General features: G+C 44.7%; 1 protein-coding gene across 2 annotated transcripts in view; it reads left to right on the top strand.

Moving 5' to 3' along the window:
* CNGB3 (cyclic nucleotide gated channel subunit beta 3) overlaps window positions 1-27,519 on the top strand; it is a 177,135-nt gene that overhangs the window by 21,719 nt on the left and 127,897 nt on the right. For both annotated transcript variants that reach the window (XM_083187382.1, XM_083187381.1), the window contains exons 3-4: window positions 1,282-1,423; window positions 17,595-17,711. In XM_083187382.1, coding sequence (XP_083043508.1) covers window positions 1,282-1,423; window positions 17,595-17,711 — 259 coding nt within the window. The remainder of the gene's footprint in view (window positions 1-1,281; window positions 1,424-17,594; window positions 17,712-27,519) is intronic.

Genomic DNA, 27,519 nt, shown 5'->3' with positions numbered 1-27,519 from the left:
TGTTCGCCGTCGGCGCAAGGTGATTGTTGAATAGGGCAAATCCGTTTTTCAGTAAAAAGAGCACGAAAATTGCACACATTCGCCATAGAACATGGCGAATCAGCCTCATTGAATACTGCCCTAAATGTAGCCTAACCCTTATTTCACGTGCCAACGTTTTGACTGTTAACATGTTCCTACCGTACTTACACTACATACAAGAGTGGTAACGTTAGATGCACATCATTCTACTATTGGACACAGAATCGTAACTCTGAGAGGCAATGGAGTCGTCTGCATCCGGGCTCCTGCTCCCAAGAGGGGAACCGCTCCTCCGCTTAGACTTTAAATCATTTAAATGAAAGGGGTTTAAATGAAATATGTGTTCTCTCTCTCTGTATATATGTATTCAAAATATAAGGTTGTGTGTGTGTGTGTGTGTGTGTGTGTGTGTGTGTGTGTAGCGGGGAGCACCAATATATATCTTGCCTCCGGGCAACTGGGACAAATATACGCAACTGATTGGACAGCTAAGTAAACCAATGTTGTCTGTGAATAAGTCCAGATCTCATGAGGTATCCCTGTGCGGATCTTCCTGCGGTTCAGCATTTGGATTTTAAATATGAATGGTTTTGGATTGCATAAATTACATGATTTGTCTGTTTTTATTCATTTTCAAAAAATCCAGAACCTAAGATTTGGATTTTAAATCTGAATTCCAAACCCAAATCACGACTATGAAATTAGAAGCAAAACACAAGGCTCCATGTACATCACTAATGTGTTCCCTACAGCCTAGAGATATGCAGGTTTGGATTTACCCATATTTACCCGGATTTCAAAACTGAATCTTATTGGCTATCGGCTGTCACATATTTTGGCTCCAAAACATGTGAAAGCCGGATAGCCAATAAGATCTCATTTTGAGATCCGGGTAAACCTGCACATCTCTACTATAGACCATACCTCCCAACATTTTACATGTCCCACTCCCAATCAGTATTCCAATAAGAGGCATTGCTCAGAGTGATATGACCTGATATTCTCCACTGCTGTGCATAGCCAAACAACAATTACCCTGAGCCTTCAAATTGCACCCCCCACCCCACCAGCGGGACACTGCTCCCCATTGGTGGGACAGTGGGATAATCCCCAAAGAAATGGGACTGTCCTGCAAAAATTGTGACTTTTGGGAGGAATGTATAGGGAGAATATGCTCACATCTTTGAATACGTTCGGGTGAACATTTGTCTTACAGAAAGAATTTACACAGTTAAATATATATCTATTTTATATTTCTAGATGAAGCAGCGAACACATCAACTGTGCGGAGCAAACTGGAGCCGCCTGAGAAGCAGGAACACCCGTCCTCCAGCACTCAGAGGAAATGTGACACGGCAGGGAATGAAAATATTATCTGTGAAGAAAAGCCGTTAAATGATAAGTAAATATTTGTGCTTTTTTTTTTTTTTTAATTCTAACGATTATTTCTATATATTCAACACATAACCACATTATTAACTAAATTCCCAGCATGCAGCAGCAATGACTTGTCTATGATTATTTCTATTTTCCTCTTCTAGATATGAAAATGATCTGGGTATTTTTATACCTTCTGGTTTGTCCGCATCTCACAGTTTTATGAATCAGTTAAGCCAATACTAATAATTACATGACTCCTCATGCTATAGGGAGGTTTTGGAAGCTGAATCTGTCTCTCAGGATTTCAGTAAAATAAATATAATTCTTTCTGTGCATTAGAAAAAGAGCAGACAAGATAAACAAAATCTTTATTCCACGATCCTCCATTATGTTCTCCTATAAGAGCTGTATTTATAAAGCGGTGAAGAGCCATTTTGTCAGTGAAAAAGTGTTTGCCCAGTAAGTAAACCCAAGTATAAGAGTATACAGTCGCGGCATTGTACTGTATATGAGGTGTTACAGTTACAGATCCTGGAATAAAAAAGTTTTTTCTCTCATTTAAATCTGTTTTGCAGGTTTAATATTTTTTTATTCCACATTGCCATAGCAACGGCAGACGGTCTCTGACCTTCTCAATTCCCAACATTTGGATTAAGGCCTTAATCCAGTTTGGTAAATGCAAACAGCGCACCTTACTGAGCACCTGAGTCGTCGCCCCGTCGAATCCCCGCCCCCCCTTCTGCCGAATCCCCTCGGCACCATGCGAGGGCATGTGTATGAGAACGCACCCCCTCACATGCCTCTGCTAGCAGGAGAAATCATTCGATGGTCGATTTCTCCGTCCTTAGTGAAAACTGTCTTCTATTTACGAGCGCAACTATGAAGACGGAGCTGGCGGCTGATGTCTACCGCCCGCCCACGGCAGGCATCAGCCCGCCTGCGTACCCATGGCATTGCCCAGCCTTTTCATGGGGATGCCCATAAAATGATGGGCGTTCCCATGGTCCGGCGACTTCACAGCCTCCAGCCCTCCCTCCCCGCAACGAACGGCCCGGTGAGTGCACAACTTGCTGAAGCCATGGCCGATTCGCCTTGTGCCGAATGCTACTGAACTAGGGCCTAAGTGTAACCTACAGATGTATGCTCATACATCTTTGCTTTCATCATGCCGTATAGCCCCATTTGTGTTATAGCCATACCAGGCGTCTGTTTTCTTAAAATGTATTTTCTCCACTAAAGTTATACAACTACAATGCCAGCATACACTGACCACTAGGGCTGTACTTGCATTTCTATGTGTGACTAAGGGGGGGATTTAATTAGCCGTGGTATATTACCGTGGCTGGGGGATATTTTATTAGCTCCAATGAGACAAAATGAGTGACCTAGCAACCCTGGTACATTGTGAGTGGCTTTGTGTGAGGCTACAATGTGATTAATACATAATATTTAGAAAAAAAGTACACTTCACGGTACTTGTGTACTTTCATGGCTCCCATCGCATGCCAAATGTAGTGGCATGCGATGGCATGCGATGGGATGTGATTTTTGCAGTTTTTAAGCATTTTTTAACATTGCATGCGATCGCATGCGATTTTTAACAGAAATGCATCCAAATGCATTGAAATTATTATCAAACATGTTCAATGGCCCCCAAATGTCATTTTTGAGGCTGTACAACCCCCACTATCAACGCGAACCCGAAGCGTGGCGAGCGCAGCGGTACGCGTCCTACGACCTTTTCATACCCCCACTATCCACATCGGCGTGGAGTTGAGAATAGAAAGAGTGGCGAGCGCCTCTAGCCACCGAGCCCGAAGCGTGGCGAGCGCACGCGGACACCTGTGAAGCCCGCGAGGGGACGTGTATACCTGTGAAGGTATCCGTGTGCGCTCGCCACGCTTCGGGCTCGGTGGCTAGAGGCACTCGCCACTCTTTCTATTCTCAACTCCACGCCGACGTGGATAGTGGGGGTATGAAATGTTCATAGGACGCGTACCACCGCCCGTCGCGGGCTCGCTGCGCTCGCCATGCTTCTGGTTCGCGTTGATAGTGGGGGTTGTACAGCCTCAAAAATGACATTTGGGGGCCATTGAACATGTTTGATACTAATTTCAATGCATTTGGATGCATTTCTGTTAAAAATCGCATGCGATCGCATGCGATGCGATTTTTTACTATGCGATGGACATCGTGGGAGCCATGATTGTACACAAGTACCCACTTCACTACCAGTGGCAGAGTATCACGGTTGTGCAAAGCATCTTGCGCCATATACTGTATGCCAGCTGATACGTCAGTAACTGTTGCTTAGTTGCTCTGAATCTACCTGTGCTAGCAGACTTGAGAGATCTGAGTCGCTCACAATAACAATAATGCCAGGAAACATTGTTAATGCTTAAGCTGTTATATCAGATGTTTAACATTGAACTACATGTGTATAGATTATAGACATACTGTATAGCATTGGCTGTGCAGCTCAGCTGATGGCTAACATATCTGCAGATCATACTTATCAACGTACCCACTCCTGGAAAGGTAAGCCTGATTGCTGTATTGGGGGTGTGGCCAATGGGAAGGTGGGATGATCAGGTCATGATTACATAATTGTGTCATCCTTGCTCCACCCACAGGCACTGTATAGCAGGCGAGGCTATGATGATATGATTCAGTGCGAATCGTGTTATTTGGTCCCCCTCAGTCTGTCCTAGTGTTCTTTAAGTGAGCAGCTGAGGTGGGGGTGTGGTATGGCGGTCCGACAAGCAGGATACCAAAAGTCAGTATTCTGACATTGGTATCCTGACTGCCGGTGCTCTGACATGGGGGCGAGCGCAGAGAAGCCCCTTGTGTGCTTGCCACGCTGCGGAATTGGTGGCTCGCTTCGCTCACCACAGGTTCTATTCTCCCTCAATGGGGGTCATGGACCCCCACAAGGGAGAATAGCCCCAGTCTGTTGGGATCCTGACTGTTGGGCATTTAATCAGTAGAGATTCTGATGTCAAAGTACTGACGTTGGAATCCCAACTGTTAGGCAGTTATCCGGCACCCACCAAGGGGGTGGATTTGCCCACCTTTCCAGGGGGATGGGAGGGACTTCCGATTTTTGGGAGCTTCCTGACTAGTCCTGAAGATTAGGTGAGTATAATGCTGGAGGAGGTGGAACGACCATTGGTGTAGCAGGTGCATTGTACCAGGGCCCCTAAGGACTAACGGGCCCAGTGTTGCCGAAACCAGCAATGAGTTATTCCCTAACCTTCCCACAGACCATTTTGAGCAATGTTGAATAAATGGTCCAGTGCAGGCAGCAGGGTGGTACCCATTGCCTGAGGGACCTGGCCCTTCCCTTAGAAAGTCAGTAATGACCTTGTGTTCCGGCACCTATGAGCACTGATTAACACAGTCACATACTGCCTCTAATTAACAGACAGCTGTACACTTTTGTCGATTCACTTCTGTTTGTGAATTGGCACTGTGAGAGTATGTCTAAGGCGTGCCAAACTGAGGAAAGCCAATGGGTGTGGGGGCTAAAGACAGTGCAGGAGCCACTGTGTTCCTGCCTCCCCCATGGTACATGCAGTATATTGTGCTTGTACCCATCTCCCACTATCTTGGCAACAAGCAAGAAACCCCCTGGCAATGAGCATATGTAACCCCAGGCAACAAACATGTAACCCCTGGAATCAAGCACATAACCCCGCTAATGAGCACATAATCCTTGCCAATAAACACATAACCACTGGCAACAAGCATGTAGGTAAGAAAAAATATAGGTAATTTATGCGGGTATCAACCTAATGGTGTCAACCTATTGACTGCCTCCTTAAACCCTGTTTAGCTATCATCCGGATATGACATGACCCTTAGTCTTAGTAACAATGGCTGACAGTAGATGATCACTTCCTCAGTACATCTACAGTAACTCCACATATTTAAGAAAGAGGTTTCAAGGTAAACATATACAGCACCATATATACACAGTTCTAAAGGTTTTTACACGATTAATAACAAGAGAAGCATTTTGGAGAACGTTTAGATGCATAACATCTCCTATGAGAATTTTTTAGCATTTCTCATCCAGAAATACAGTATACAGTACTTACTTATTTCAAGTTAATTTATTCAACACTCACATTACTGTGATCTATAGTTAGGAGTCATTTGATAGTCAGTCGCCGCGCAAAATTCACAAAACAGCGATCAGGTCTGAATAACCCCCTCTTGTGCAGTCCTTTGTGCAATAGAACCGCTTGCATGCCCCTAGTTCTGGCCCGGTCTCCAAAAAGAGCCCAGAAAGTACTGAATGATCTTTTACCACTGGCAGTGAGTATGGTAACTGACTGTTATACCCCTTTTACACCAAAACGCCAGCCCCCACGTTTTTGGACCCAGCTTCAACCCGGGTGCGACCTGGCGTTTGTTACCTTTTACACCGGCATCCGCCCCGGCAAACTTCACCGGCACGCCCCCTGCCGGAGGTGGTTCCTGAGCCGATGCTTGGCAATGACATCATCTCCGAGCACCAGGAAATCCGCCAACCGGTACCCCACAACGTCATAGCCGCGCTGGGGGCAAGCCCAGCCCGAGTTAAGCTGCTTGGCTGTCCCCAGCCTCCATGCACCCCCTAGCCCCCCTGAGGTGAATGGATGCTAGACACAGGCATCCATTCACCTCCTTGCTGCCTCCGCGGTCGTTTGTACACTACAGCAGACAGTAATGGTGGCTGTGTGCGCGCCCCCGCCCAACCTCCATGATGACCGCAGGATTCTGTGGTTTGGAGGTTGGGCTTCCCCCATAGCTGTAAACGGTTGACCCGGCATACCCGTTTACACTGCCCACTACCCAGGTCCTGCCCATGTTCTACCATGGTCAGGACCTGGGTAGAAGTCCCGTGTAAAGGTACACGGGCTACCCCTTTTACACAGCCGCTGACCCGGGTCCACAAGGGAAAAACCCGGGTTTTAGCGGCGGTGTAAAAGCGGTATTACTCAGCTGCGATGGTTTTATTACATAAAAAAGGGTTTATCTGTTTGTTTGTTTTTGTTGCTGCCACAAGCCCATCACCTATTATTAATAAATAAGCCTATATATCTTATATGAATGGCACAACAAAATGCAAGAAAAAAAAAAGATATATTTTTCTGTATACAAAATGAATGGCAGGATGCGCCAATCACACAAGATTTTTTAAACAATGTACATTATTTATAAACGAGTCACCATAAATAATTTATTAGCAATCAATCATTAATCCATCCAGTCTTCTCAACTATTCCTTTTTTTATCATACAGTATTTGTGACATTGTTTGAGGCTCTGTGAGAAACAGGATAGTTTATTATCTTTCAAGTATAGTTTTGTTTTATTCATCTTTCTTTCCCAGAAGTGGCTGGAAGGATTACTTACTTTTCTGGTTAGATATATCAGCAGCTCTCGGTAGGATAGCTGGACACTCATTTGAATATTTATGAATTAAGACTTTGTTGTTTGAAAGGACTTTTCCTAACAAGATCAGTTGTTAATGTGAATATTTCCAGAGCTCACAGTTTAAAGGGAACAGTGGTAACAAATGAAACAAGCAAAACAAAAAAAGGAGAAAGCTCAGGGCTATGTAGAGGCATCATTTCACTCCCCGGGTGCCATACTTTCTACATTCATAGCCAAAATTTTATTTGAGTGGCGCTACCATTACAGAATATAGTATGCAGATATTGGAGGCAAGCAAATCCCCCTTCACAAACAGAATGGTGTGAAGTAGGACTGTATCTCCGATCTTCAGTCAGACCATGGGTAATAGGGTGCGTTTTTTTATCACAACCAGAAATTGTTTGGTATTTTTGGTGATTTTAAATCAAAGGGAATGTGCAATTTTTTTGGTCAAAGTTCCAGAAATATAAGGGATAAAATTACTGAGGTTCCCCCGTATTTACAAAACCAGAACTGGGCTCTTGGACTGGTCCTGGTTCCAAAAATATGGGGGACACAAGAAGTAGGGGTCCCCTATATATTTGAAACCAGCAATGGGCTGCAACAGTCATAGGGTAGTGCCACAGCCAGGGGGTCACTTTTCATGTCAGGTCCCCATCTGTTACTTTTTCTGTAAGGTCCTGGTCACAGCCCTCGACGTGGGTGGCCTGGACCCCTTTATTGGGGTTAATGTGATTGTCGAGGCACCTTACATAAAATGTGTCCATTGGCTGTTGCATTATGCTAATGACTGTTGGAGCCTGGTGCTGGTTTAAAAAATACGGGTGACCCCTACCTCTCCCCCCCCCCATATTTTTGGAACCAGTACCAGTCCAAGAGCCTGGTTCTGGTTTTGGAAATACAGGGAACCTCAGTATCATGATTCCAGGTGCGGCAATCTGAGAATCACTGCCTGTGTCGCCTTACCGATTACTTCAGCATGTGCGGTAAATCAACGTGGTTACTGCCACCAGCCAGAATACCAAAAATCCAAGCTCTTGCTCTCACCTGTATACCAAATATTTTTCAAAAAGAAAACTGTAACAATCCACTCGAGGCTTAGGTTGGAAAACACAGACTACCAGAGCTAAGATTAAGATTTTTTTATCTAAAACAAACACTTCATGGGTACAGAATAAAGAAAGCTGCAAGAATATAATAGTTTTAAAAAGTCACACATGTAAATACAATTTCCAAACAAAGAAATGATGGAAATACAACTCACAGATCCAATTGCATGGAGTCATAGGGAAGTGGAGCCTCTTCAGAATTTCCAGTGTCATCAGAGTTCAAGGCACTTCTTTTCACACTTCACAATAATAAACAGTTTGCACTCTGTTCCTCATACAGTATTTAAAAGCCCAGACTGCTCCTCCTCTTAGCCCGCTCCCTCTGGATTCTTTAACCCTCTTCAGATCAGAATTACTGTAATTGTTTGGATTACGGCAACACAGGGTCTCCTGGTCACATGAGCTGGGGTTATTTAATTACCTATCCTAATCTGTTTGACGCTATAAGATCAGATTTATAACCAAATGCGGGACACTTTTATAGCTAGATGACAGGAAACATGTAAGTGTACTGTCTCTGGGACAGTTATACAGGCGCTACCCTTGGGCTCCTTACTCTTAAATGCAGCAGCTAATACCCCTCCGGGTCAGCGGCGGGTCAGACCCGGATCTTCGGCGGTGTAAATCCCTAACGCTGTGTCCCTTTACACGGGACTTCTACCCAGGTCCTGACACGGCTAGGACCTGGGTAGAGGGCGGTGTAAATGGGAACGCCGGGTCGGATGACCCGGCTCCCATTTACATGAATGGGGAACGTCCAACCTGCGGACCGCAGCGTCCGCAGTTTGGACGGGTTGTCAGCCTGACACTGACAGCCAGCGCTGCAGTCTGCTATACCCTGCAGACAGCAGCGGCGGCGGGGGAGGGAAGTGAATGGATGCCTGTGTGCGGCATCCATTCACCTCCTGTGCGACGGCGGGGAGGGGGGGTGCGCGCGGGGACTGGGGGCAGCCCAGCAGCTTACCTTAGTGCTGGGCTGCCCCCAGCAGCGTTCCGGTCCGGCGGCGGCGGCGGTGATTGGCGCTTGGAGATGACATCATCCTATCATCTCCAAGCACCGGGAGGGGGGGGGCGGGTGCGGGCCGGGCTGTCCGCCTGGTGTAAATTGCACTAAACGCCGGGTCACACCCGGCTTGAACCTGGGTCTAAAAAAGCCGGGTGCGACCCTGCGTTTTGGTGTAAAAGGGGAATAAGTAAGGGGGTTGTCAATCCCCAATAAAAACATATGCAAGATGAAAGAAAAAAAGCTGTGCTTAGAGGAACCTGTATATATTAATGGCTGTTGCTGGTGGTGAATGACAAAGTCCTGATTCAGGAATCCAAATTTATAATCCACACATTGGAGGAATGGTGGTGGGGTGTCCGTGGCTGACGCGTTTCTCTGGGGGATTCCCAGCTTTGAAAAAGTCCAATACTCCCCCCATTGTCATGTAAATTATTATTATTATTATTATTAACAACAGTTTCTTATATAGCACACACATATTCTGCTTTGCTTTACAGAGAATACTGTATTTGAACATTCACATTCAGTCCCTGCCCCAGTGGAGCTTACAATCTATATTCCCTACCACATGCACACAGACATTCAAGGTTTAATTTTGTTGGAAGCCAATTAACCTACCAGTATATTTTTGGATTGTGGGAGAAAAGTAAAGTACAGATGGGGCATGGCACATCTTTGCAGGGGATGGCGATGGCAACGCCAGCCGCCATCCCCCGCCAGCCGCCTGCTGTATAGCGAGAAGGGGGCGCGCGCGTCCCGCTTCCAGCGCTTCCCCCAGGTCGCCGCCGTCTTGTCTGCGGTCACCCGGGGTGCCCGCCGCCTGCCCGCACCCCCCCTAACCCTGTCCGTCTCTCTGAAGCGGAGACAGACAGGGTTCCCGTCGCCCCGCCGGCGGAGATTGAGACGCGCGCGTGAGACGCATGCGCGTCTCAGTCAGATGGCGAGCTGGGCTGCTGGCGGATCACCAGCGGTGACGTTCTGGCGATTCGCCAGCAAGGAAGAGCCCGGCCCCGCCTGTATGGTGGGAATCAAATCCATGACATCAGCTCTGTGAGACAGTAACGCTAACCATTACACCGCCCATGTAAAGACATTTACCCTTTGCAATACATATATATCTCAGATAACATGTACAATTATACTGTTTTTATGAACTGAAAGGAAGAACAAGACCATATACTCTCATAAACACTTCCTCTGTCACCTTTCCACACAGCAGAGGTCATGCTGGGTAGGGTGAGTTTAGAATGGCCTTTCACAAAGGATTTATACATACAACATTAGTGCAAGTTATTATCCGTGCTATATCCTTCGCAGTTATGCCCGTTCTTCTGTCAGAATGGGCTCTGTCGCTACACTCAGACATTTTCCCCCCGTATTTCTCGAACCAGGACTGGCCCAAAGTGCCAGGGGTTAGTTAAGCAGGTGGGGGAGGGACGCAATGCCATTTTTATATTTTAACTTTTGACTATTTCAGCTTTTTTCTAAACAGAAGCAGGCATGGATCTCACTGACTTGTGCATGGTTCTAACAAACTCACCAGCCATATCCAGGTCTATTTATGGGCAATTGTTTTAGTCATGTAACCAACTAAATTTGCGATTTCTATACTTTTTAATAGGCAAACATCTGGATGCAATTTTTGATGTGCTATTTTTCGGTCGCAGGAAATTGTGCATTTTTTACCGCAAATTACACCCTACTTCATGTGCAATTTTTTCCGGAAACGTGCAATTTTTGCCTTCTTTTGACCAAAAAAACTTACATTTTAAAGAAATTGCATCCTATTACATGTGCCCCCATGCAGGATGCCCTAAAGGAAAATACATTAAAAACCTAGTTTTCGGGTTTACAGCATTTCCCGACGGGGTTTCGGTGCGTAACGAAAGCAAAAACAGCCATTACCCTATAGAAGCCTATGGGCTTCACTCTGCAGCACTCACTGGGTTAAGGATCCATCATGGATCCCTCCCAGCATGCCCCAACTCCACCACTGTCATTCTGCTCATGTGCAGAGAGACTCCAATGTCGCAGACACGCAGTCCAGTGATTGGGGTGCATCGTAAAGCACAGCTCTTATGTTGCATTGAACAGCATGACACTGCTTACGATCTAGCAGAACAAAGGGGATGCCGTAATTTGGTCTACAGCATGATGGTCGACAGTCATTAGGTCGACTCCATTAGGTTGACATGTAGACCAAATGATCCCAACCCGAACAAAGCAGAAATAGGCTGTATTTCTGCTTTCGATACCATTGCTAAGAGGCCGCGCGTGGTGATCAAATCTGCATGGAATGCTGCTAACACGGTACCATTCAGAGATACTTTTGATTCAATTTGGACTATATAGTGACCCTGATTCGCATGATGTGTTCGGAGCATTACAACTGCATACACTGGACTGGCTGCTAAATGCTGTTTTGTTGACAATACTAGTTGTTATACAGGTTGAGTATCCCGTATCCGGATATCCGTTATCCGAATTATTCCAAAAAGTTTTTTTGGAATAGTTAGAATTTTTTTTCTTTATTCCCCCCCCCCCCCCCGACCCTTTTTTATACTTACCTATTCCCCGGCGTCCATGGCAGGCCTTCAGCTTCATCTCCAGCATGTCCAGCGGTCCCAGGAGTGCATTGCGCAAGTTCCCAGGCACGCTGGTGACGTCACCGGCGCGCCTGGGAACTCGTGCAATGCACTACTGGGACCGCTGGAGATGCCGGAGATGAAGCTGAAGGCCTGCCATGGACGCCGGAGGACTCCATGGATGCCGAGGGATCATCAGGGACCCACCAGGGGACAGGAAAGTATGTAAAAATAAATATTCCAAAAACCGTAAACATCCCTTATCCGGAATGCTCGTGGTCCCGAGCATTTCGGATAAGGGATACTCAACCTGTACTAATTGCAGCATAGCTACCCTCAAATATGGCGCACTAAAAAAAACAAAGAAAAAGGTACTTGTGTATTTTGGCGGCGCCCATCGCATCGCATACCATAACACATACGATGGTATGCGATGCGACGCGATATCGTACGATAGAGCACGATGGCATACAATTTTGAAATTGTATGCCATTGTACATGGCATACGATGCCATACGATGCGATGCGATTAAACATTGTATAAGCACCCTAATGGGTGCTTATACTATGTTAAGCACCCACATGGGTGCTTACAATGTTAAATGCACCCCCACGCCACCCCCCACTATAAACGTGAACCCGAAGCGTGGCGAGCGCAGCGAGCCCGCGAGGGGCGGCGGTACGCGTCCTACGACCTTTTCATACCCCCACTATCCACGTCGGCGTGGAGTTGAGAATAGAATAGTGTGGCGAGCGCAGCGAGCCACCGAGCCCGAAGCGTGGCAGGTAAACGCGTCCCCTCGCGGGCTTCACAGGTGTCCGCGTCGCCACGGACACCTGTGAAGCCTGCGAGGGGACGCGTATAACTGTGAAGGTATCCGCGTCCGCTCGCCACGCTTCGGGCTCGGTGGCTCGCTGCGCTCGCCACACTATTCTATTCTCAACTCCACGCCGACGTGGATAGTGGGGGTATGAAAAGGTCGTAGGACGCGTACCGCCGCCCCTCGCGGGCTCGCTGCGCTCGCCACGCTTCGGGTTCACGTTTATAGTGGGGGGTGGCGTGGGGGTGCATTTAACATTGTAAGCACCCATTTGGGTGCTCAAAAGCACCCTTTAGGGTGCTTATACGATTTTTGGTCGTATAGGGGGTCAAAATCGCGTCGCATCGCATCGCATGCCATCGGGTGCATGGCATGCGATGCGATGCGATCTGTTCGTCGTACGACGGACATCGGGGGCGCCGCCAAAATACACAAGTACCAAGAAAAATTCTGCATTTGTTTAAAGTATATACCAATATAGATACACATTTTTCCCAGTGCCATTTTTATTGTAATACTATGATTATATTAAAATGCTAAAATGCTAGAAATAACTTACAGGTTTGGGGGGCTATCCAGTGGCACATAAGTAGTAATTACAACCAAAAAAAGGGCATAAAATTAAGCCTCATTTTATTATATGTATGAGACTATAATGAAGTCAAATGTATATTGGAAAAACTGGCTAGAGGCAGTATAATTAGCTTATGACTATGCAAAATACCAGACTTTCCTTTCGATAAATGATCCTGGTTTGCTAAAATGATACCATGTAGCTAAACTATAGTAATCATATTACTAAACTCTGAAATGAACCAGAATTAACCTGGCTTCTATCACACTGAGCAGATTCTGTTGCCAATTAAAAATTTAACTAAGTGAAATATTTTTTTATTTTGAAGACTATTTAAAAATCAACCTGTTTCTGCAGATAGAGCTGCTCTTTTTGTACTATTAAATTAAACTATTGTGGGTAATAGGATGCAAATAATTATATGCTAATATAATATGCAGTGTATATATATATATATATATATATATATATATATATATAAATGTAATAAAATAATAAAACAAGGGCAACTTAAAATCCTGCTCCTACTGTATGCGGTGTTTGCACCTGATATAAAGGGTGAGATTTAATCGGGCGAGAGATTTAGAAAGTGAGAGATTTGGTAAGAAATCTCCAGGTTTTTTAAAGCGGCAATCATTTACACGGCAAAATCAGTTTGATTTCTGAATCTTTCATCCTATCACATTTCACCCAAAGTTTCTCAGTAAGGCTTGAATACATCAAATAGAAATGAGAGATTTTCTGATTTTTTTTAGAGTTTCTGAGACCCAGCTCAGAAGTTCCCACCACACTCAATTCATAAAACGAGATAAAACATTATTTCCCAAAAAATTCCACTTACAGTATTTTATATTTTTTCTATATACTACTGCAGGGGTTCCCAATCTTTTTTGAATCACGGCACGAGTACAAGAGTTTTTTCACAGCACCTATAGGTCAAAAAATGTAGAAAAAAATATAAAATTAAGTGAATTGTGTTTATATGAGATCCTTAGGTTCAGTTATATGGCAAAGGGCAGGAATTGCTTCTGATTGCACACATATTTTATGCACCCCTACAAGTGTCCCGAGTCACCCCAGGGAGCCACGTCACACAGTTTGGGAACCACTGTACTACTTTACAGTGATATTATTAGCTGGATTGTGTTACTGCTGGGTACCTGGCTGATAAGTACTGCCTATAGCATCTGTCTACTAGAATACATTCTTATAAATTCTTATAAAAATTCTTACTTATTACTGAAGAAGACCAATTATTCCTGCAGTTATTAAAAATGAAAATTGGTAATTCAATGTACAGTATCATATTAGCTGGGTTGTGTTACATAAACATAATACATACTGGGTGCATGGCCTGCGAGATACATTATGTTCTTATTATTGAAGTTGACCGGTTGTTCCTGTTATTTTAAAATTCATAGTAAAGTCTGTCATCTTTGTCATCTGATCCATGGATGCAAATTATTATTTCATTAATTTATAAATCTATAGAATAACAGAGGCAAACTGTATTAGTGCTATCACTGCCAACAGCCATAGTACTTCTTCAACATCTACTAAATGCGGTCAAGGGGAAACAAAGTGTACAAAAGAGCACCTCAAATCTAGATAGCATTTCAGAATGGTTAAGAAAACTATCTCTAGATATGAGTGGAAATTTATTGGTGGAAAATGTAAAATTGCAAACATGCCATACATGACATGCAGTGGTAAGGAAAGCCGCAGAACATGGCTTCTCTGTGAGGTGCTGCTACTGATATTATTTGCAATAAAGTCCCATTGTGGAACTTGTAGAAATAGGTCATGGTCGCTTAAATTAGTTTTTTCTGCTCACTTTATACAGTGCTATTCAGTTAGGAGGGTTACAGTACGGAATTTATAAGACGATAAGCATCCAGCTGGACAGTGCCTCTATTTAGAACTTGATTATCCTGACCAAATCATACATTTAAAACCTTTAATTTGTTTTTATTGTACCCCTGAGGAAGTTCCTTGGTGGTTTTTTATTTCGATTTATTTATTCATACTTTACTATCCACGTGAATGGTAAAGCTTGGCAAGCGATGGGAGCCATGCGATGGAATGAAGTACACTCATATGGGGTCCATGGGCATTATTCAGCTTCTAACACTATTTGGCAATCTCCGCACTTCTGCCCACGCGCACACCCGGTAGCGTGTAGGGGGGGGGGGGGGGGGTTGGGCTGGTGATTCAGCATTGAGAGGACCTAAACATAGCCTTTGCAGCTAGGCTGTACAGTCAGGGGGCTACACTAAAAATTTGAGTGCTTTGCTGTACAGCGGTTTCCACAGAAGCTTAGAAAACCACTGCACCCTGATAGCAGAGAAATATGTTAAGAGACAGGGTTTTGCATCACTTCTTATACCTGCTAATTTGAGCACCCTCCCTCCTTGGCCTGAGGCCCTACACCGGATGAATTGCAAAAGAAAGGTAACGGACACCGCACTTCCAGGCTGACGGCTCGCTGATTTCATCAGCCAATTGCAGACGGTCTGTCAACTGTCGGTGGACGCTGCTCATGGCAGTCAGCTAGAGCCGTCTGAAAAAAGCCTTTACATTCTTGGCCCGGGCACTACAACCTGCAAGGTCCTTCTGCAGCGGCGTTCCTATGCAAATATCTGGATTAACAGTCTTCCTCCTAGGACATCAGCTTCGACTACAATTCACGGGTGAGAACTGGGGACTAAGTAAAAACTGGACCCGGACAAGACCCAAGGACGCCGAATTGGACATCAAACTCTGTGCATTCTGGAGTTTGTAGTATCTGGTGCGGGGGGGGGGGTCCCATCCAGGGGGGTATCTTGTTCTGGGGGATGGCTGTGATAGCTTTCACCAGGGACATGGGGAAGTGGAGATTACAGCCTCCCCATGTAGTACGGACCGTTCCGGTTTTCGCTACATGCCCAGATCATACAGGGAGGCTTTATTCTCTCGCTCCTCTTCTCCCTGGTGACAGCTGACAAAACACCCCTGGACAGGACATCCCCTGGACTGGACACTTCAAGCTTCAGAATGCAGAGTTTACTGTCCAGTCCGGTGTTCCGGGGTCTTTTCCATGTCCGATATTTACCCTGTGAACTGTGACGGTACGTTGCCGTAATCAGATCAATTCACTTTCTAATAGGTCGCGCATAGCACTAATTTTTGGACACTTCTAACTAAAAGTGCAATATTAATCTTATTTTTTAAAGAGATTTTCTTAAACAGTGCTATTAATTTGATGTTTTGTTATAACGTACATTAAAAAGTATATTAATACTTCTCTGCTTGATGACACAATTTATGGCATCAACTTTCCAGCTTTCTCTCTTATGGAGTACTAGAGTAGGAATACAGCTTTTACAGCTATAGGTAGCTTGACATAGGAAGCAAGCACAGTTTTGCCCCTGCTAGGCCGATGCCCCAGATCTGGCACTTTATTAAGCTGATAATTCATCTTTTTTTACACTACTGAGATAATGGCAATGTAATGATGTGACTATACGGTAATAAACAAATTAAAGAACATGTACACCGGAGGTGTGAAAATTAAACAGACTTTGTGAAAATGTGTAGAGGAAACGGACTTCTATAACATATTGCAAATTGAGTTTCTTATCTAATTTGTACCATAGCAATAGATAAGGAGACCCAGGGGATTATATTAATTGATGCTGTGCGTGAATATGTTTGTCACAAAGAGTTCAGATATGTACTCAATCACTTAAGCACATAATCATATTTTTCCAGCTTTTAGCTATGGAGTCACGCTGTAAATTAAATTAAGTGCTTGTATTAGGTAAATCAGATAGTGGGTACTTCATGAACATTTTAAGTTTTCGAATGTTTCTTTAAAAGAAAATATTATTCAGTCTATGATTACAATTTATTCATTTAAATATTCCAGAAATATGCAGGTAGGCTAATTGCCTTCTTACTTAATTGGGATTATTCTGTGTCATATTTGCCTATTTTTACTCTATACTCCCCCAGAGAGTTCACGGTGAATGTGATCAGTGTGGGAGGCAAGACTATAATGGCAGATGCCTACAAGTTGGTAGGTGCGTAGCTGATATGAGCAAGGTCCAAGGTTAGTCTAAAAACAGGAACATGTTTTACCATGAAGGAGAAAAAAAATCCATATTTATATGCTATGCATTTTTCGTATGCTGCCAGGAAGTGTAATAAAAAATCTAGGGCTACAGTACATGGAAATTCTGATGCAGTAATGGACATTTGGCATATGTTTAGTTTTATTGGCATATACCAACAAGTTGTTAAGTGGGTAGCAGATGTGAGCAAGGAAGTCAGATCACATGTCAAATACAAATAAGTTTGGGTTTTATTGAATATAGAAGAATACATGTAATAAAAGACAAATCCCTCTTGGGCTAAATACAGTACTGGACAGTTGTACAGCACTGTGCTGCTCCAATAACACAGTGACTTGTGCATATGAATATACTTTGATATAGGCATGTAAAATACTCCTGCACCTGGACTGTAGAAAGTCTGACTTTTAAGTTTGTGCCATGTACAATTACACACAATTCAAATATAGAATGTTACGGCTTAACTACACAGCAGGGAAATCACAAACAGCCGAACACAAGTACTATCAACATTCACGATCACAGCCTAATCTTTATATTTTTACCAATTTTCTTTTTTCAAGGACAATCGCTATACCAAACATAGGTGTCCTCTTCAGGGTCCCAATGGTCATCAACTGCATGAAGGGAATTCTGAAAGCTCAAAGACGACTCAAGATAGGTGGCTCTTTGCTTAAGAGGTACAATGCTTTGTAATAACAAATTGTATCATAAAACATTGGGTAAAACACATAATGGGTTAGAAACATTACAGATACTGTACAAAAGAGGATGTATACTCAATGCCTTTATGAAATGCATAATGATCAGAAAATGTGTTAGAAAAAAAATAAAAGTTCTGCATATTTCAAATATTTTTTTTGTAGCTTATCTGAAACCACTGAGATATGGGAGAACCAGTTATTCTGTTCAACTTAAATGCATTAAAATGATATTACATCAACGAGAAGGGAGCGCTACTTATATAAATGCACAAGTAATTTTACTCATATACAAGTAATATGAAAAGTAATAAAAACCATCAAAGTAAAAAATCACATAAAAATATGCACTCTAATGTCCTGATCAATCACTTCAGCGTATTTATTAAGACAAGTCCATCATTATAAAGGTTATTGGACCTGATATGAGACTCCTTAGTCTCTGTAATGAGACCTCAATTTGGATAACTTAATATCAGAGTCCTTTGTATTAAAAGGACAGAATGTACCCAGAGTATGAAAGTCTCACTTAGGGCCTTATTCTGGTTGGAGCGGCCGGGCCGTACGCGTACGTCCCGGGGTTTTTCATGATCTGCGCATGTGCAGATACGCTAATGCGCCGGCGCGAACACTCCACAACGCTTACGGCCGGTGTCTCAACGTGCGAAAAAACCTGTACGCGAGTGTACGGGTAATGGGGCGGCATAGGGGCGTGTTGATGGGAGCGGCCGAAATAATGAGGGAAAATGGGCGTAAATATGGGCGTACACGGGGGTGTGCACCAGAAATGAGCGGTGCTACTACCGCACGATCGACTAAGGCACCGTTCATTTCGGACACCAAACAGGCGGCCGCCAACCGCCAGCTCAAACCACCCCTACAGATACCGCATGCCAGCGTGCGGCTGAGTTGGCTAATTAACGCTGATTACTACTCAAACACATACACCTGAACGTAATAAGCAATGCTGCAGTCTATTAAGTCCAAACCATGATTTCACTACCTGCAAGCCACACACACAGCACGCAAACACATTGGAAGCTTATGTTTCTATACTTCTCCACAATTAAAGGTTTGTTTAATTTAAGGTAAGAATCTTTTTATACGCTAAGGTAGGTATTTGCTAAACAGACACATTCACTACGTGCTTTCATCGACTTTATGCAGTAGCACACTCAATCTACACAAGTCGACATGTGTCAACGTGTTCACTCTAATACTAACATAGGTTTTGTATTTAGGATACAATAACATAAACCACATCTAACACCTACAAAGGATGTTTCAGCAATGTTTGAAGCCCATGACCACTATTTTCCACACAATCTTTGTATAGTACCCAAAATAATGACCTGTACCACTATCTCATCTGCTATGATTTGGATTTGACTACACTCTGGATGTAAGATGCCACCAATCACATTATTGCACTCTCATCTCTCTAACAAAGGATTCCTACATCTGCTTATGACACTGTCAAATCATATATATTTAAACAGTTATGCATGTTTGTTCACAAGCTAATTTATCATGTTTGGCCCATTCACACATCTTTTTTTAGGGAGGACACATATGCATTCCTACACAAATGTACCTTTTCACCCTTGTTTGTCTGCCTCACCCACTCCATGAGGAAAGCATTGTTCTGGACCTGCTTTTACCTACTACTGTAGGAGCTACCTCACCTGCACACAAACTGCTTTCTCACCTATTAAGTTGCTCTGCACATGTGCTGACACAAACTAATTAGCAGGGAAAAGTTGGATAGGAACATGGGAATGGCCATGGAGAGGGTTACACATGGGAAACTTCGACCACACTTCAACAAATGTTCAAAAATACCCTGGTCAGTAAGTACACATAAATCTAGTATTTGTTTCACACAAGAAATGACACATACCACAATTTAGATTTAATTTGTAAAATAAATTTATTTGCTGTTCAGCATCACAGCTTGACACTTTAATGTGAGAAATCAAATAAACAAATAAAATAGACACACAAATAATAAAACAGCCAGAACAAGAGGTTGCATATCTCCAAACATGTGTTACCCTGCAAATGCAATGGTGAAAGAAATGGGGACACCAGAATACGTACTGCAACAACCAGGGTGAATACTAAGCAAGATACACACCACCAAAAAAAAATATCCTGCATTTGTAGAGGTCAAAATACGAACTTTCATGCCCATGGCACGCAAATGGATCGATGGGCAACTCAGGAAGCGGATGTCCAGTGCAATTTAAACCTTTGGCCTCCAACCACAGAGGAAGTGAACCAGGTCTCATTTGGGCCCTTTTTTGCCCCTTTTAGATGGGGCCTTGGGGACAGGGGCCTTTGGCTCAGCTGGCTTTCGGCGTCTTCCCCTAGTCGACACAGGAGGGTCAGCCGAGGTGGAAGGTTGGGGAGCAGCTTGGGGTGGGGCAGCAGATGGGGGATTGTCCCTTAGGGACCTGGCGGTGGACAGCTGCTCCGCAAGAAGTTCATTCTGGCGGCTGAGCATGCCAGCCGCCAGAGTTTCATTAATGCGGTTCAAGGCCTCAACCTGCAGCTGGTTTGTGGCCTTCCACTCCGCCAGAAAATCCGCCACCTGCTGCTGACGGATCGCAGCATCCACCCCTTGCTGCTCGATCCTGTCCAGCGTCACCAACAGGCTCTCATTCCATGTCTCCTGTGGCTGGGGCTGGGGGCGACGTCTTGGTGGAGGCTGGACCACTTGCTCCACCTGTGGCTCTGCAGAGGAAGATGCTGCCGGTACATCCTGGCTTTCTGCTTCTGCTAGGATAAGAATTGAAAACAATGTCACCATCACATACGCAATAAAAAATATCTTTCTAAATACAATGCATTACTGTGACTTACCATCAAAAGCAGCATCAAAGACCTCCGCCGGGAGCTCACTGTCCATATTGGAGATCCCCCTGATCTCCCCCACATCAATCACGTCACAGGAGTCCAGCTCCAGGGGGGTATACTCCAAATGGTCAGGCATAGGACCTCTCCCGGTGGACATGCTGTGGTTGTACCGGTCAGTCATCTTCCTCTTCAGTGCACTTTTGAAGTCAGTCCACCTACAAGTTTAAAAATACAAATATCACCATGAGATATGTGCACCACTGTGCTACGTGTAGGGTTACCACCTAGTCCCTTTAATTCCGGACACATGTTACTTACACAGGTTCTGTGGCAGTTTAAAATTAGGTGAAGTGGAGTCTTGAAGTCAGCCAGCCACAGAACCTGTGTAATTAATATGTGTCCGGAATTAAAGGGACTATGTGGTACCCCTAGCTACGTGACATTTCCTAGTGTGGGTGATCTTATGTTTTTTTGCCATATGTGTCCCACACACACATTCATGTCTCAATTAGGAGGCATTTCAGTGTCTCATCTCATTCATTAGGCCACTAAATGCACATACATACATCACTATGCAGAAATGACATCATCCATGGCCAAATTAGGCACCTCCACCTGGTGTGAAACTACACATTCCACCATAGCTTGACAATGTGGTTATTATGGAGTAATTTAACTATGGAATGGCATACTGGGATGTGTAGTTTCTCACCAGCTACATGTGCACAGTTTGCTCATTCTTGTTTCAGTAGCATCATATGGAACATGTTACAACAACTCTTTCAAAAACACACTTTCTCTTGTCCCATCACATACTTCACATGAGCAGAACTGTGCCCATAACCTCACATCACACCAATGGTGCATGTTTCATATATCAATGTGGGTTATTAGACATGGTTGTGTTCACATGTGACATTGAAGTGTAGCACTATCTACAAACACACCTTTCTATTAGTCTCAAAACATACATGTAACATATGTACACACATATGACATTATCAGGGGGACAAAGACCAGGGCAATTTTTCAGCAGTCTCCAGCAGGAACTGAGGCCCTTATTCTAGTTCACTCTTTCTGCCCAAATATTTCTTTGATGGACAAAACCATGTGCACTGCAGGTGAGGCAGGTGTAAAACCCCACCCAAATCTGATTATCTCTGCACAAGTAACACCTGCCTCACCTGCAGTGCACATGGTTTTGTCCATCTAAGAAATATTTGGCCAGAAAGAGTGAACTAGAATAAGGGCCTCAGTTCCTGCTGGAGACTGCTGAAAAATTGCCCTGACAAACACACTAACCTTTTCTTCACCGCGTCCCAAGTTCTGACCACTGGTGACACCTGGTTCACTTCCTCTGTGATCTTGTCCCAAAGGTTTCTCCTTGCACTGGCACCCGGCTTCCTGGTTGCCAATTCAATCCATTCGCGTGCCCTGGGCACTAGAATTCGCATTTCGGCCTCTACAAATGCAGGGTTTCTCTTTCTGGTGGTGGTATCCTGCTCAGTCCTCACCCTAGATGTTGCAGCCTGTTTTCTGGTGGCCCCAGTTCTCTCACCATGCACCTGCTGGGTCACACCTGTTTGGAGAGATGCAACCTCTTGTTCTGGCTGGTTGCTTGGCCCTTGTGGAGCTGGTGGAGGTTCACCAGGGCCTGTTACTGAGGAGCCCGCTTGATCTTGCAGGCTACTCCTCTCTTGGGCCCTCCTTCTCCGCTCCTGTTCCCTCTTGTTCAGTGCATCAAGCAGGGATTGTGCTGTAGCTCTCTGCAGAGCGTCCTCAGCTGCGGAATCGTCTGAGTCAGACATGTTTGCAGCAATTGTGGGCTGCATCTGACTGAATATTTATATGTTAATCTCCCGCCATGAACAAGGGGGCGTATATTTTTTCCCGCAAGGTAGATGCAAATTTACGCCGATATTTCCCGCCGATAATTCCCGCTTAAATTACGCAGGTCTCAACGCACCTGATCAATCACCTGTATATGCATATACACAGGTTGTGGAGCATTGTGGGCTACATCGTGAAATGTGTGCACCTGTCATTCCAATGATGAGTGTTGTCAGCTGGTATCTGTTGGAGTTCGTGTATGTCTTGTGAGTCACATTTCAAAACATCACGTTACAATGCTTTCCTTACATATGTAATGTGTATGAAATTGTCATACAGCAACATGTCGCATTGTGGCCCTTTAAGCAGCGTAGTTATGAGTAGAGGGTTACGTGTATTATTTTCCGCACACTGTAAATACAGTACTCCTCTCCATGGATATCGGTGTATCGTGCCCCCTTTAAGCAGCGTAGTTATAAGTAGAGGGTTGCGTGTATTATTTTCCGCACACTGTAAATACAGTACTCCTCTCCATGGATATCGGTGTATCGTGCCCCCTTTAAGCAGCGTAGTTATAAGTAGAGGGTTGCGTGTATTATTTTCCGCACACTGTAAATACAGTACTCCTCTCCATGGATATCGGTGTATCGTGCCCCCTTTAAGCAGCGTAGTTATAAGTAGAGGGTTGCGTGTATTATTTTCCGCACACTGTAAATACAGTACTCCTCTCCATGGATATCGGTGTATCGTGCCCCCTTTAAGCAGCGTAGTTATAAGTAGAGGGTTGCGTGTATTATTTTCCGCACACTGTAAATACAGTACTCCTCTCCATGGATATCGGTGTATCGTGCCCCCTTTAAGCAGCGTAGTTATAAGTAGAGGGTTGCGTGTATTATTTTCCGCACACTGTAAATACAGTACTCCTCTCCATGGATATCGGTGTATCGTGCCCCCTTTAAGCAGCGTAGTTATAAGTAGAGGGTTGCGTGTATTATTTTCCGCACACTGTAAATACAGTACTCCTCTCCATGGATATCGGTGTATCGTGCCCCCTTTAAGCAGCGTAGTTATAAGTAGAGGGTTGCGTGTATTATTTTCCGCACACTGTAAATACAGTACTCCTCTCCATGGATATCGGTGTATCGTGCCCCCTTTAAGCAGCGTAGTTATAAGTAGAGGGTTGCGTGTATTAATTTCCGCACACTGTAAATACAGTACTTCTCTCTTCATTGAATGCATGCTGTTGGTTGTGGTGTGTGTATATCGGAACGGTCCGCGTAAGTTTCTATTCGCATCCAGTTTGTTAATGTAAGAAGGATTAATAAAGTTAATACCAAACAAACAATTTTTTACACCAATCAGCAAGCACCAAAAGTGATATATGTACCTGCAATTAATAACTGCGCCATTGCCACCATGACTTCAACCAGGGCTAGGGCGTTTTCTACCCAGGAGCTATTGGCCTTGGTTGAGGTCATGGACCGCCGCCTGGGGCCCAGGGGCCCTTATGTGGCAAATAGTGAAAAGCGGCGGGCATACAATGCTGCCCGCCGGCTAATTTTCGCCAGGACCGGCGTGGATAGGAGCCTGGGTCAACTGGAGCGGCGCTGGTTGGACCTGCGCCGGCGGCAGCCAGTGTTGCTCTGCACACTTCGCCGCCATATTGCCCGATGTAAGTTTTTATTTACTAGTATGCCTGCGTTATTTTGCAAATGTTTTCTGTACTTTTTATAAATATGTCCCTGAGTATGTGGGTCTATATGGGGTGTATATGGGGTGTATAGGGGGTGTATATGGGGGTGTATAGGGGGTGTATAGGGGGTGTATATGGGGTGTATATGGGTGTATATGGGTGTATATGGGGTGTATATGGGGGTGTATATGGGGTGTATAGGGGGTGTATAGGGGGTGTATAGGGGGTGTATATGGGGTGTATATGGGTGTATATGGGTGTATATGGGTGTATATGGGGGGTATATGGGTGTATATGGGTGTATATGGGTGTATATGGGGGGTATATGGGTGTATATGGGGGGTATATGGGTGTATATGGGTGTATATGGGTGTATATGGGTGTATATGGGGGGTATATGGGTGTATATGGGGGGTATATGGGTGTATATGGGTGTATATGGGGGGTATATGGGTGTATATGGGGGGTATATGGGTGTATATGGGTGTATATGGGTGTATATGGGGGTATATGGGTGTATATGGGTGTATATGGGTGTATATGGGTGTATATGGGGGGTATATGGGTGTATATGGGGGGTATATGGGTGTATATTGGTGTATATGGGTGTATATGGGTGTATATGGGGGGTATATGGGTGTATATGGGGGGTATATGGGTGTATATGGGTGTATATGGGTGTATATGGGTGTATATGGGGGGTATATGGGTGTACAGTATATGGGGGGTATATGGGTGTATATGGGTGTATATGGGTGTATATGGGGGGTATATGGGTGTATATGGGTGTATATGGGTGTATATGGGGGGTATATGGGTGTATATGGGTGTATAGGGGGTGTATAGGGGGGGGTTTAAGTAGTTGATCAGTTTTTGGGTGTAGGATATCAAATAGTTTGCATGATAAATGTCTGAAATATCACAGCAATGATAATTTTGAAGGTTATGAGCATGACTAATGTGAATTTTTCTTTCCCCCTTTTTTATGAAACCCAATCTTCGATTTCTATGCCATCAACATGAACATTTCAGCACGGGCAAGGGCACGCATGGAAGCCCGGGAGCAGGCAGCCCGGGACCAGGCAGCCCAGGAGCAGCCGGAAGAGGAGGAGGAGGAAGAGGAGGAGGAGGAAGAGGAAGAGGAAGAGGAGGAGGAGGAAGAGGAGGAGGAGGAGGAGAAGAAAGAGGAGGAGGAAGAGGAGGAGGAGGAAGAAGAGGAGGAGGAAGAAGAGGAGACACTGGGTGCAGTTTGGACCCACACAATTTCCCCATCCCCTTCCCCCTCCACAACCCCCACCCCCTCCACAACCCCCACCCCCTCCACAACCCCCACCCCCTCCACAACCCCCTCCCCAACCCACACCCCCTCCCGCTCCCCAACACTGGAGACACTGGGTGCAGTTTGGACCCACACAATTTCCCCATCCCCTTCCCCCTCCACAACCCCCACCCCCTCCACAACCCCCTCCCCAACCCCCACCCCCCCCCCCTCCCCACCCCATTTCCTACCCCCCTACACCTCTCCACCACCCACCCCCAAACCTCTCCACTCCCCACTCACACCCACTACCTCGGTCCAAACTCCAGGACCATCCCCCTTGCTCCTGACCCCCCCAACCACTGCACAGCCAACCAGCGGCGACCAGGATGGCTCAAGTAGCCGTAAGTAAATAATGTGTCTAATGTTGACCTACACATTTCTACACATAAACAATCACAACAACCACATATGTGTATCCAACATCAACATTAGTTGCAACATATCACTGCAGGCCGACCATGAGGTGTGTCCTGTCCTTCTCCAGGAACAAGGCTCCCCTTGGTGATTTTTTTGAGTGTGGCCATGCCTCACCCCTTGAATAATTGACATAACAGTACATCCAATGAGATATCCGACATTAGTGGTGTGGTAGTTATGTGGCTCCAGGTGTTGGGTAACTCCAGTTCCCAGCATGATGTGCAACACAGGGCCGGATTATAATGGAGGCGCAAGGGGTCAGTGCCCCTGGGCCCCCCTCTAGCTAGGGGCCCCCTGTGGTTGTCATGTATTTTTTAAAAATAAAATGTTTAAGTTATGTTTTTTTTTTTTTAGCTAAATGTTTTGTGCATGGGTGGGGTAGTGCTGCAGCTTCACCTATCTGCCAATGTGACAATGATTTATGGTGCTGAGCATCGGGAGCCAAGGCACACTGATTGCACAAGTGTGCAGTGCATTTCTGGGAGTTGACTAAGTCCCATGACACTTTGCACCAGAGGACAGAGGCTGAGAAGTTTGTGCTGAGCTCTGATTGGTGGAGCTCATTACATGCTTCTCAGGTCCATGGAGAACAGCAGCAGCAGCTTAGTCATAGGAGGGTTTTTAATCAGAGGCAGCACTAGGACTGTGAGGTCTCCTCCAGAGTAAGGGGCAGAGGGACAAACACAGGCTTTTCATGTGGTGTGTGTATATATATATATATATATATATATATATCCCCTGCAGGTAACCATTGACCAAGTTTATTCTGCCTTTACTCTGTGTTTTGACAGTATAATATTCGCCCATGCAGTGTGCGGCCAGTAATGACAAGTGCAAGGGGGCCCCCCGCTCTAAAGTACCCCGGGCCCCCCAAAGGCTTAATCTGCCACTGGTGCAACTTAAATGTAGAGATTGTTTTGGTAATAGTGTGTGAGGCCATGCGGATGCATGCTTTACAAACATAGCTGTAGGCCTATAATTTGTACAGCAATGTCCTAAATTTAAAATACTAAGGAGTGCTTAAGCCACAACAATGTCAAATAGCACAGGCTAATTGTGAGGTTAGAGGACAGTCCCCCAAAACCAAAGTACCAATTGGGATACAGCATACATTCATTGATGAAGGAGTAATTGAATTAATGTTATTTACTATGTACAGTATGTGTGTGTTAACATATTTTTTTTTAGTACTGTGTTTACAGCAGACCCATCTTCAATGTAGTTTCTAAATGTATGTGGCCTTCACACATAACTCTGAACTTTTTATTATGTACAAATACAACAAACATTTGTGTATGTTATATATTAATTTTTTGTTTTATCCCTTCATTACAGACACTGAACAGCACCAGGAGGAGGTGGCAGTCCTCATGCGGGAGATCATGATCACCCTCGTGTACCTCCAGCTCCTTTTTGGCCTTCTGGAGGCCCGCCTTTAATTTTTTTTTTATCCCCCCCCCTTATTATTTTTGTAGAAAATAAAAGTTGCATTACAGTTCGAAATTGCCTGTGTTTTTACTAATAAATATGTTAGAGGGCTTGTAAGGGTAGGTACATACAGATGTGTACTGTAAGTTATACTTGTAATTTGAGGTGAGGGGTAATGATTGATGTGTGAATGTGTGTGTTTTTGAGTAAAATAACACATAGTGAAAATGCATGCATGT

Source organism: Crinia signifera, chromosome 5, assembly GCF_055691185.1.
Source record: "Crinia signifera chromosome 5, ASM5569118v1, whole genome shotgun sequence".
Classification (NCBI taxonomy): Eukaryota; Metazoa; Chordata; class Amphibia; order Anura; family Myobatrachidae; genus Crinia; species Crinia signifera.
Note: the sequence above shows the minus strand (reverse complement) of the source record. Positions and strands in the feature narration are given on the sequence as shown.